We start from the raw sequence: 13,248 nt of genomic DNA on the forward strand, positions 1-13,248 counted from the left end.
AGCTTGTGGGCTTCCAAAGAGTATATCATCATCTTATTTGCTTCTCTATATAATACAACACACATTGGAAGATGTGTGCGTACCTAATGTTGTTGTTTCGTTGAAAATACTCAAGTTGATAGTCGAGAACCCGCACTTTAAAAAAAAATTACTTGCCTTCACATATAAATGTTGAAAACCAGACTCGTGGACTTAGCAGCAATTTTAATAGAATGTGTATGCGCTTTAACACTGGAATTGAAGGAATAAGTGTGGAAAAATTCACGAAAAATTCATTATATAATTTGTAGTCTACTTGTAAAGTTTATGAAATTGATAATTAATATGTGACTTTATATTTATTAATTTATTAATATATATTAATTTTAGTTACATTAATTTTAGTGAAAGGGGGTGTTTTAATAATATTAATAATGCCTTGGGCGATCAATAATTTCGCGCCGGTATTAATAACAGTTTTTGTGTTTAAATGAGTATAAGAATACATTGTTATACAAGTCACAGTTTTACTCAATTCTAAGTACGTTTACTTATTATTACAACATGTTACAATAAGTTTACGACAAACCTTTTCTTTTTTTTTTTTTTTTTGGATTATGTATATGGGCAAACTTAATAAACATGATTGGATTTTCACCTGGTATAAACAATAGGAATTTTTTTACTAACAGTAAACATGAACAAACTGTTACAGTTTCATAACTTTAGTCATATTTAATTTTAAAAAACGTATAATACATCGGATTATATACCACGTTTAAGGGGGTTTTTTTGTCAGCGTCCAACTGTTAAGACGTTTATTGAAAAAGTACTACGTTCAAATTAGGTTTCGGTTTAAGGTTGGATTACTAGCAATTCGTTCATTCGGTGCTGATAGCTTAACAATAAATTAAAAAATGCATGCACATTATTGGATTTTAGATAACGACAGACTTTTAATAGGCACTTTGTATGTTACGCGATTTTACTTTGTTCGCATGGTCAGTCTGTTAGTTACTTTGAAAACAAACCGAATAATTTACTATAATATTTCATAATCGTCTTATTACACCGATAGTAATAATTGGCAAATAAGTAACATTATACGCATTACTGATTATTCATTCGTATTTACAAATGCTCAAAGTTATTGTAACATAAATATCGTATAAAATGTAGACCTAAATGTCAACTTCTTGAAGGTCAAAAAAATAAATAACACAGAGGTAACAAGTATCAATTTATTTATATTTTTTTTACAGAATTTCATTGTAGTATTGTACTAATATGGCTAAAAGTGTGTTATTTTATTTTACAAAATAAATCATTGTTATTGCTTGTAATTATTGTTCTTTATGAAAATTAGGTGTTAAGGAGTAAACAAGAAAACTGCGTACATTCAAAATCCTCACAGGAAGTTGTTGATAATAATTTATCTCCAGCTTTCATATACACCTGAAATGTTTCTGAAACTTTAACGGATTTGTCTATTGTGTCAATCATACCGAGCCATGATCCGACGTCATCAGAAATGTGATAAACACCAGCTATTACAGCACGATCTCCTGTCTGTTTTATTGTGAGACTTGCTTTATACAGGCCACCAACAGGGGCAGTAAATACTCCAGTGTTTGGATTAAAATGGTCTCCTACATTACATTCTACAGACTTGAAAGTAATAACTTCGTTTTCGAAATGCAACATCCCGTTCCACCCTCCTTGTGAAGCAATAAACCCCAGTGTAGGAAGTATAACTTGTTGATTGGCTTCAAGAAATAAAAATCATACATTTTTTCTTTACTCATTATAAAAATAAATTACACAAATGATGTCCAATAGACTTAATTTATAAACTATCACAATATTATTCCGCCCAATCAAGCCACGAATTATTGTGCATAGATTTATAAAACACACATTCAAAACATTATATTTTCTAAGTAATCAGTAAGTTGTACATTCTGTTTATTGAATGCCCGTAAACCACACAATAACCAAACCATACACATTATGGACCAATCGTTTGTTAATTTAAAAAACAACAATATTTTGGCGGTTGTTGTCCACGACACGTAATAGAATTGTAGGGCTCGCCCAAAAAACGGAAAACTACATTTAATTGTATAACTCTCTAGCTATTGGCTAAATTGGGTTTTAAAATTACTTTAGGTGGGTTATTTCCCTTTCTCAAGTAACCAAACATGTCTCCAACTTTAACGATCATTACATTTCTGGTATAGGATGAAGGGGAAAAAAGTCCAATAATAACAATCAGAAAACGCACACACGTTTTTCCATGACATTATTCTATAGTTTAAAAGCTCTTTTTTTATAATCATAAAAATTAATTTTTTTTATATTACATTATTTTGAGAAAAAGTGTGTTCAAATTAATATTCATGATGGATTATAATTTTTTTTTTACACTTTCGTGAGGAATTTTTTTTTAATATATACATAATCAATTTGTTAAAGAGCTTACTTTAAGTTAATTTCTAATGAAAGTATAGGTAAAAATAAAATCCTTTTATCAAAATAAAAAGTTATACAAAAACAACTCTTAAAAATACCACACTGGCCGACACCTAGTACAGGCCTATATAATGCAATAAATTTTCATTTGATGAAAAAAAATTTAGCTTGGTATTTATAATTATCATGTATAAATTATTTATGTTCGTTATGTGACATTATTTTACTTACCAAATGTCTGCGAATCCGGTGACAAGGTTAAAACATCTTTTTCCTGAGTTTCAATCTAAGAATAAAACAATAACTAATAAATAGCTTATTTAATTTATATTATAAACTGTATATCTCAGAAGACACATGTTACCTTATTCAGCTTTAAATTTACAACTAAGACACATTACTAGAGTGTACAAGAAAAATTCAGTCTGCTAGTTTAAAATAGGATTTATACATCACATTTATAATCCATAATAGTCATTCTTTTTAGTTTAATCTGATCTTCTTGTTCTAAATTTCTTATTTGAATTCAATATATTGTTAAATACTGTTTTAGCTTTTTTTAAAGTATTACTTCAGCATCTAAAAATTTTTTAATGAAAAGGTAAATATCTGAAGATTTTTTATTTTTGTTTTTATTAATTCTTTTTTTACTTTTACTATCATATGAATATAACTTGTGCACTAAAGCCTATGAGATTTTGTGTTCGTATTAGTTCTATTTTTTAAGATAAAAACAATGTCAGGTGTATAATTACCCCTAGTCTCCTGTGCATACAAATTAAAAGTGGCATAACTATACATTTCTATTGTTTATTGTTATGGATTGTATAATAAGAACATTCTAATATGAGAAGCCATGTGCTTGAGTGGAACCCCAGGGAAAATGAAAGTGAGGGTGTCCAAGATAGACCTGGAGGCAGAGTCTTCTTGAAGAACTGAAGATAGAAGGGGTCTTTGGAGGTTGCAAAAACAAAAGTATGGGAACAAACAAAATGGAAGGTTATGGTTGAGGGCCTATGCTCCACAAGAACTAAAGAGGAGTAAGTCACAGTCATAATTATAAAATGCATAGAGGCACTTAAAAGATGACATGACAAAAAATCTTCTATTTTACTATTGCATAGTTATATAATATTCTGATATAGTATAGCATATATAAATACAATATAGTGTAAAGTATTTAAGGAAAATATTAAAATATGTATAACAACAATCTATACAGTTATTTTACCTTCACTTTTCTCTCCTTAATCTCAAAATGTCTATTAAAAGTTTGAATCAATTTGTCAATAGGCATCAATCTTTGTTGTAGAAGTTTACATATAACAGTTTGCTATTGAATAAGATAATTGTTAGTAATGCATATAAAAGAAATTCATATTAAACAAAGTGTATGTCAAAATGAGCATAAATTGAGTGATATAAAACAGTTTAAATAAAAGTTATCAGATAAAAGTTAATCAGCTTACTACAACTTTTATAAATTATTACCTTAGACAGTATATTTTCACACAATTTAGTTGTATGTATAATGTTTTTCTTTCCATCGTCTTGTATTGTTGATATCAAATCTGAATGGCTCCTAATTTCTTGTGATAAGTTTTCTTTTTTATCTATCTGAACCTGTATCTCTTTATTCATATTGTCTAAATTGTTTTTGTAATCTATCAAATCTATTGACATTTTCTCTAACATTTTATTAGATATTGATTCTTTTTCTTTAAAACTTTCAATTTCTTCATAAAGCTTTTCAACTTTGTTATCTTGTTCATTTATTTGTTTCCTAATGTTTTTAAAATTTTGTTTATGTTTCTTGGACAACTTTTCAATTTTTATCCCTATATCACTTTGCTCTGTTGCAAAGTTGTCTCTCCATTGTTTTACTTCTGATATGTCATCTTCAGTCGTTTGTTTTGTGTCTTGAAGGGATGATAAAGTTGTTTCAATATCCTTTAGTCGTCTAGATATTTCAGAATTGTATTCATCTGTTAGGTAAAATATTAAAATGTGGTAATAGGTGACTAAACAAAAATTTTACTTATATTGACAAATAAGAGTAATGTTAATATAAATACTTTGAGTACAAGAAATGTAGAGTAAATTAAATATACTATTTGTGGTATTGATTTAATACATTAGATGAAATAGAATGAAATAAAAATATTAAAATAAAAATATTACATATCATGTTATTCATATACAATGCTATTATTGTTTTAATTATACTGCTTGTCATTATTGATTGGGGCTATACTTTTCTTATGAATGGCATTTCTTGTGAGTTGTTCAGTAATTTACATTTTAGGAAGTATAATTAAATGTACCAGATAATAAATCTTTAGAAATAAATCTGCTGTCTGTTGGTTGCACACTTTCTGGTGTTGTCTTTTCTCCTGTTATCACAGTGGGAGGGTAGAGCTTGGTGGATTCTGTCAACAAGATATAAACATGATACACATCAGTTAACATTAACCTAAATCAAGAAATGGTCAGAAAATTGTCAGTTTTATATACAGTGGCAAGTTTTAATTATAATATGGCTATTTCATACATCATTTTGGCTAGTATTCAATAATATTTTTTGAAATAAAAGACTTTTTTTCAGTAATAATTATTTTATAATAAGTATAATTTTTAAATAATTGTTAACAAAGCAACAATATGCTTATATCAAAATATGTTTTATAAAATGATGACCTTACCTGTAAACTTATATGTGAGATCATGCAAAGTACTTTGAGCTGCTGTTACCATAGCGATTGCATCTTTTACATCTTTATTTGAGTCAGTAGTGGCTCTGATCTTAACCTTGACATGTAAGAAAAGTGTATTAAAGTGATAGATTAGATTAGTTTAATCTTGACATGTAAGAAAAGTTTATTAAAATGATTGATTAGATTTGTTTAATCTTGAACAATGCAAATATTGTAGAACTAATGATGGTCTTGCATGCTAAATTGTGTTTAACTAGTTACAGTTAAAGGGTTTTTTTCCCACAGACTATGTAGATAAATTTAATGGGATGAAGTGGGTGTTTCAAATAAAATAAATATGATCAACAGATCATAATGTAGATGAATCTAAGGAATATGTTATACACAATATACTATATACAAAAAAATTATATGACATTTAGAAGATTTTATTTAATGCTTTATAATATAAAGCAAAAAATATATTATACATAAATAATAATATATTTTATAACATATTACTTTAGATAACAAGTGAAGCATGTCACTAAAAATGCACACCAATGCAAATAAAACCATTACGATTTACCTGCTGTACAAAATCACTGATGCTACTCTGTAGATAAACATTTGACTCATCCAATAGTTCAAGTTGACCAGACAAATGTTTCTTTAAGTGCTGATACATCTGCAAAATACATATTTTTTCAGTTTATTTTACTTATATGATACATTTTTAGTCCATTTAATTTCTTAGTCAGATTCTTTCGTTTACATATTATGAAATATTATATGTTAGACTTATATTTTAAATGATAAAATTTAAAACTAACCTAAATTGGAAAATAACTTTTGACTAATAAAGTAATTCTAGTTTATTAATATTATAAATTGGTCTATTTTAAATATTATTGCCTAACTTTTAAAATGGCTACACTTTATTGTGAACCTACATTTATATTATTTAGTATTTGGACTACTATTTATTGTTTTAATTTTCGTTTTGTAAACTCAGAGGCGTATCCAGGTTTTCGTTGTAGGGGGAGCGAAAAGAACAAAAAAAAAAGGCGCCGAATTTTTAACACGTTCTATATACGTGTATTTTATTTATTATATACGTGTATTATATATATATATATATATATATATATATATATATATATATATATATATATATATATATATATAAAATTACTAGCTGTATGTCATTACTTCGCAAAGATGTAAAATAAATTGTAAGTAGCATTCCGAAGAAATAAGAAAAAACACAATGTAGGCCGACAAAACAAAAATTGTATCAATCTAAACAAAAAAACAAAAAATATACACACACTACAACCAAAAACAATGAACGTAACACAATCTGTTGTGTAATTCTTGTAAAAAAATTTCTTACATAATAATTCATGGGAAATTATTTAAGACAAGTGAAATAGGGGAAATAATCACTCTCTTAATATAAATATGTATATATCTACACATTTAATTATAAATGTCAAAACAAATAAATAATTACTTTAGAATATAATGAATCTGTTTAACACTATTTGTGTTAAAAAAATGTTTTTGTCTATAATCAGAATTAAATATATCGTCATCATAAATGCTAAAGTATTACGGCATAATGAAAGCTTTTGAAATCAGAGTTGGTATAAAAGCACGCTTTTCGAAATAAAAGAAAAACATTCGGAATAACAGCCTACATATATCGAAATATTGGTCTTTTAGTTCAGATCATATATTTTTTAAATTAACTACTGCTTCTTTGTGTTCCTTAAAGATCATTTTTTAACATAGTGATAGGTATGGGTTAGATCACTGTATTGCTCACACACCTTTTTACTGTCCGGTCACTTTAGGTCAATTATACAACCCAGTGGATACCTAGGTGTGAAATTAATGTCGCTCTACACAATTGTGGTGGTGAGGTGTGGGGGGGGAGATAACCAACTCAGAGTGAACATAGCGTCAGTTTTTAGATGACTGTTCTAAACATACATATATATTACACGTGTATACTGATTCAGAATTAGATTTAAATAAGTAGCAGTGGTATTATGACAATATTTTTTTTTACAGAGGGGTCCATGGGGGAGGGGGGGGGTTGTAACTGTTTCATATAATTTGTAGTCGTAATCACTATCGCCCAAACTGTAAGAATACTACCACTTCATCGTGATGACGTTGTTGATCGTGTCAAAATTTCCCCACCACTACGCAGTTTGCTCATAAGTAAATTTAAATAGAGGTGCCACGACAGTTGTATTTCCTTCTGTATTGTAATTTTCAAAAAAATTAATCACACGATTCAAACTGTATATTTAAAGTAATTATGTGTGAAGTTTTATGTATAACATTTTCTAATGCAATTATTCGTAAGCAAATACATTATACAGTTGCCTTAAACTTAACACCCCTCTTGCCAAGTGGTACTACCGGTAGAAGATTTTTTAAAATTCCAATGCATCGTAATGGTTATTCTTAGAATGGCAAACTGATGCAGCTGTTAATACGTGCTGTAAACGTAGACACTACTAGACTAGTACAATAATGCTTAATTGCTGCATGAAAAGAAATCTTGTGATTTACATAGATGTGCCGACCAAAAATATTTTTAACAAATATCATTGTTTAAAACTTTGAGTTTAAAAAGTTTCCAAAAAGGCGCCACTTTGCTGAAAATGGCCAGAGGGGGAGCTGCCGCTCCCCCTGCTCCCCCCCTGCGTACGCTACTGTGTAAACTACATCCAAACACACATTACAGTTTTAAATTCTCTTTAGATCTAAATCAGTAATACCTTAAAATTATTTTAGTTTTGTATTACAGACGTGAAACAAAATGGCTTATCTTCTTTTCCTATTAACACTGAAAAATAATATCGGGAAAATCCAATTTCTCTGAATTGTTCAATTCACTTTATAGAATTAAAATTTAGAATCTTTAAGTGTTTATTATTTGATAGTTATGTTATTAAGTTATATACAAACAGTAAAACAAATCACATTATATTTATGCTAAATGTTTTTATGAGCCATATTATAAGAATTTATCTTGTGTATAACACATCTTGAATTGCCTAAACATGAATAAGGAATGAAAGGGAAATCTTATCAATATTGCTGTTTGGTCTACGCATATTTTTCATATATATTATAACACCCTACTGCTATTTAATTAACAAAGAGTTATATTAAGTCTAATCAATAATGAATTTCATTTGTCTCACTTTATTATAAAGTCATTAATACAGTTTTACTTGCATCGTCTGTGTCTATCGTGTGTGATGTATAAGAATACTTATTGTCTTTAATGGCGAATGTGTGCAATATGAAGTTTGCTCAATTTTTATTGTCTTTGAGTTTTTAGAAAAACTAGACTACCCGTTCTCATTAGATAACTGTGGGTTTCGGGGGTCATCCATAAATGACATCACGTCTGTCACTTATCATCACAAAATAACCAGACTCTACATTCAAAAAGGCCTCACACCTCAGACGTTTTTGTCTTTAAAAAACATTGACTTCGTCTAAGCATGGGTCTGACAACATAATATTTTCATATGCTGAGGTCACAAAAACAGGTCAACTCTACTTCACCTGCCCAGTGTCCTTCCAACTCAGACATGCTTTTGTCTGTGAAAACAGATTTTGGCTGAGCGTGGGTCTGACCACAGTATCTCTTCATATGCTGCCGTCAAAGGTGAACTTTACACCTTCCCAACACTACTTCACCTGCCCAGTGTTCCGCCAAGTCTAAGACAACATGTTTTATTATAAAAAAAAAAGATTCTGGCCGAGCATGGCTCTAAACACACTATCCACCTTATATACGTAATAAAAATAGCAAACGGACGTATTGTTAAATATATAGCCGACAGAAAATTAGTTTAAGAACGCGTTAAACATCTGAATCGGCAACTACATCTTGGATTGAAGTCGACATTTATTGTACTAACAAGAAAACAAATCATATGACGTCACTATTCCCAAAAAGTAAAGTCAATGTTTTAAACTTTTAAAATTAATGTGGTTAATCTACTTATGAATAAATCAATAAATTAATTAACGTCTTTAAATAAATTTGTGATGAACAGTCTTTCTGAAAACAAAAACTGTTCTCTACCTACATACTATTTTAGAGCTCTCCACATAGAGCAGATTCTCTCCAGTATTTAATCAGACAAACAAACAAACAAACAAACAAAAAATATTCAAACATGTAAACAAACTTAAGTTTTAGTAGTATACTAGACTACCCGTCATCCCTTGGATAACTGTGGGTTTCGAGGGTCATCCATAAAAACATCACGTCTGTCACTTATCGTCACAAAAAAACCAGACCTCAAATTCAAAAAGATGTTTTTTATTTTTTAAAAACACCGAAAACACCGATTTCGGACTATCCCTTCATATACTGACGTCACAGGTGACCTACTCAACTCTACTTCACCTGCCCAGTGTCCCGCCAAGTCTCAGATCACATGTTTTTATCGTTTAAAAAACGATTCCAGCCGAGCATGTCTCTGACCACACTATCCTTTCATATGCTTAGGACAAAGAAACAGATGAACTCTACTTCACCTGCCCTGTCTCCCGCCAAGTTCAGATAAGTAACTTTATCAACAACATCTATAAAAAAATTAAAAATTGAAAAAAAAATTTAACATTTACGTATTGGTCTAGAACCCGTGCCACCCGCATGATGTTTTTTTTTATAGTATAGTTTAATACTTTGTGTCTCCTTATGCAACTTCATTTACGCGCATAGATCTAGATCTAAGTCTAGTAGTAGAAATTTTAAAATTAAATTTTATCTTAAATTAGCCAATTACATAGCTAAATAAACAAAGATTTATATAAAATAATGAAGTCTGAAATTACCTAGATCTAGATAGAATTATCTAAGAGCACTAAGAGCCACACTTTTTAGCGCCTGTACATTTTTAAAGATTTCTTAGTATTGAAAATATGGCAAAATTATTCTAACATATCTTACACAATGTAAAAATAATAACAAAGTCTATTAAATATACTTTAAATGGGTTTAATTGAACATTTATTGTCATACCCCAAAAATCAGCATTTGGGGTATAAGGAGCCAGGCAATGGGGCAGTAAGTATTATCTCCTAGTTTAGACTAACTCCACAATAAAAATAATTAATTTCTAACCCCAAAATAGTTAAAGCTGTGTACACACACTTTAACTGATACTAGCTAGCACTAGGCCCCAAAGGGTCCAGTCTACAATTGATACAATTGCAGGTGTACATAGGACCTACAGTCTAGTACTTTACAGTAGGCACATTAGTATGCCTAGTGTGTAGCTAGTATACTAGTGTGTATCTGTCCAGAGTTTAACATTCTTGGATGTAAAAAGGGGTGGTACTAACTAATTTGCCTTAATGCTTTCCCCTGATAAGCCATGTGTGCTATACATTACTTAACATGACATGGAGGTGAGAAATTGTGAGGGGAGAGCAGTGGTACTGGTTTCCCCTTTGTTCTCTTTGCTGGACCCTGAGGGCCATAAATTACATAAGGAGATGCTATCTCTGATTGGCTGAGATCTAAGAACTAAGTCCATGTTACCTACAAAGAGATAAGTTTTATGGTGGGTTAGATACAGGTGGGGTCTGGCTATCATGGAGGTGAGAAATTGTGAGGGGGGAGCAGTGGTGTTGATTCCTCTTTGGTCTCCACCCTGCTAGACCAAGGATGTCATATATTACATAACATGCCACCCCAGATTGTCTGAGATCTAGGAACTGTAATCCATGTTACCTACAAAGAGATGAAGTTTTATAGTGTGCCAGAAACTGGTGGGGGCTGGGTATCATGGGGGTAAGAAATTGTAAGGGGGGAGCAGTGGTATTAATGTGTCTGTTTACTTCCCTGCTGGACCATGAGGGTCATAACTTACATAACATACCACCCTAGATTGGCTGAGACCTAAGAACGTTTATTCCTCTTACCTACAAAGAGATTAGAAGTTTTATGGTTGGTTAGAAACAGGTGGGGGCTGAGTCGGCTGTATTGCCCCTTAGGGGTAATAAGTATGTGTACCATTTTAAAAATTATCTGGCTGAATTTTTACTTTTTAGCAGGTTAGAATTGTATTTCTATCATTTAGACACAAGTCTGTTTAACAATTAATACATTTTGTGTTAACTATTCCTATACCAGTGTCATATTCATTGGTCTAATAAATGAGAAACTTGCATATAGGGTATCAAGAGCCACATAACAGTATCTGTTATAACTTTTCTGAACAGGCATGCTAGTGGACAAAATTAATGTATTCATGTAGATTTAGTTATTATCTAACAAATAAAACTATTATGGTAATGAGCAGTCAAGTTTTACTCTGATAATGATAAAAACTTTATAGCATGGTAAAATAGGACAAATGTCGGCCATTTTGTTTTGGCACCAATAATCACTGTGCAAAAAAAATTCACCAAAATAAAACTATTCTAGCCATAGCTATAAAAATAGTGTTCAAATGTACAACAACCAATGCTCTAATACAGGAACAAAGAATTGGCTTGAAAAACTCATTTGGTTTATTGCTAAGTAAAGTTTCCCAAGTTATGTCTATTTGAAAAAAAAGTTCACAAAATAGTTTTATTGGACCAAGTGGGTCATAAATTACATAAAATGAATCCTCTGCTTCTCTGTTATCAAAGAATAGCAGTGGTTGTTAACTCAGAAGTAGATTAGCAGTGTTATTGTGGGTTTTGTGGGGGTGGGGTGTTAATTGGGGCCTAATACCACACGGCTCTTAACGCCCTTCTTTACCCTAGATCTAGATTCTACGACTCGTTTGCTTAAGTCTTAAGTCTAGTTTTTGCGTAACTCTTGCTAGATCTAGATTAGACCTATTCTAGATAGATCTAGATCTAGATTGATAAATCACAAAGATTTATATCAAGTATTTAAGGACTAAAAAAATGTATTATGATTTCAAAATGGATTGTATTTTTATCTAATTAATCTTTGGTTTGTATCTAATTAATCATTGGTTTCACCTAGATTCTAGATCTAGATCTATAAATAACTTTCTTGGCCACCTGATATTTAGATCTATAAATAACTTTCTTGGACAGATTATAGAGCTAGAGAAATTTATTGTAAAACTAAATGAAAAAGACAGATGAAAATTGATATAAGTGTTGGAATGTAATAAATACAGCAAACGGACGTATTGTTAAAGTTATAGCCGAAAGAAAATTAGCTTTAGAACGCGTTAAACATTGGAATGGGAACACAATCTTCTTCGATAGAAGCCGCCATTTTATTGTACCAAAAATTAAACAAATAAAGTGACGTCACTATTCAGTCAAAATAAAGCTATTGTTTGAAACTTTTAAAATTAATATGCTTAATCTACCAATTAGTAAATCAATAAATTAATTAACGTCTTTAAATAAATTTGTGATTAACAGTCTGTCTGAAAAGAAAAATTGTTCTCTACCTACATACTATTTTACAGGTCTATACATATGGCAGATTTTCTCCAGTAGTAAATCAGACAAACAAATAAATATTCAAACATGTAAACAAAGTTGAGTTTTAGTAGTATAGAGATAGATAAGTCGAGTGCAATGCAATATATATAGTGAAAGCACGTTAATAAAAGATATTAAGAAGTTAATAAAGTCAAGGGTGATAATGTGTCGAATTTCATTTACAAATAGATTTTATATTATTAACACACAAAAAATGTTTTAATTTTAAACGTTAATGCCACATTTGGCCAGTTATGTACCTTTTGTACTTTGCATGGGAGATTATAAATGTTAAACAGCATTATATTTTTATAACGTTTGATTGGTTAGCGTTGTTTACAATACATGTAATTTTGTCTGTATATACGTTGCAATATACTATTTGCTTTGACGAGTTCTGTTTGTGATAAGACGTAAATAAATAAATAAATATGTTGATTTTCAATTTAAAAATACTTACGTTTCGCGGATGGAAAGCGTGAACGTATCATTGTTTACTTGGTTTTATTGTTGATTCAATAGTCTAAGTAAAAGTTGTTTTATGCGTCGTAAAGCTCAATCGTATCGTGTTAACTTAATTAAAAAAAACTGGGGG

At 30.1% G+C, this 13,248-nt stretch overlaps 2 protein-coding genes across 2 annotated transcripts in view; one reads left to right on the forward strand and one right to left on the reverse strand.

Moving 5' to 3' along the window:
- The window catches only part of LOC131947468 (nuclease SbcCD subunit C), a 69,392-nt gene that overhangs the window by 35,349 nt on the left and 20,795 nt on the right, over positions 1-13,248 (forward strand). The gene's annotated exons all lie outside the window — the stretch shown is intronic.
- Positions 1,266-8,004, reverse strand: LOC131947470 (putative leucine-rich repeat-containing protein DDB_G0290503). Its single transcript, XM_059308689.1, has 8 exons — positions 7,943-8,004; positions 5,734-5,832; positions 5,154-5,259; positions 4,776-4,880; positions 3,943-4,436; positions 3,683-3,784; positions 2,683-2,737; positions 1,266-1,745 (listed from the first exon to the last, which is right to left on the reverse strand). The coding sequence occupies exons 2-8, from the start codon at positions 5,830-5,832 to the stop codon at positions 1,342-1,344; spliced, it is 1,365 nt and encodes a 454-aa protein (XP_059164672.1). The 5' UTR covers positions 7,943-8,004; the 3' UTR covers positions 1,266-1,341.

Source organism: Physella acuta, unplaced genomic scaffold (assembly GCF_028476545.2).
Source record: "Physella acuta isolate Inbredline_101_S28 unplaced genomic scaffold, ASM2847654v3 ptg000594l, whole genome shotgun sequence".
NCBI classification, from domain to species: Eukaryota; Metazoa; Mollusca; class Gastropoda; family Physidae; genus Physella; species Physella acuta.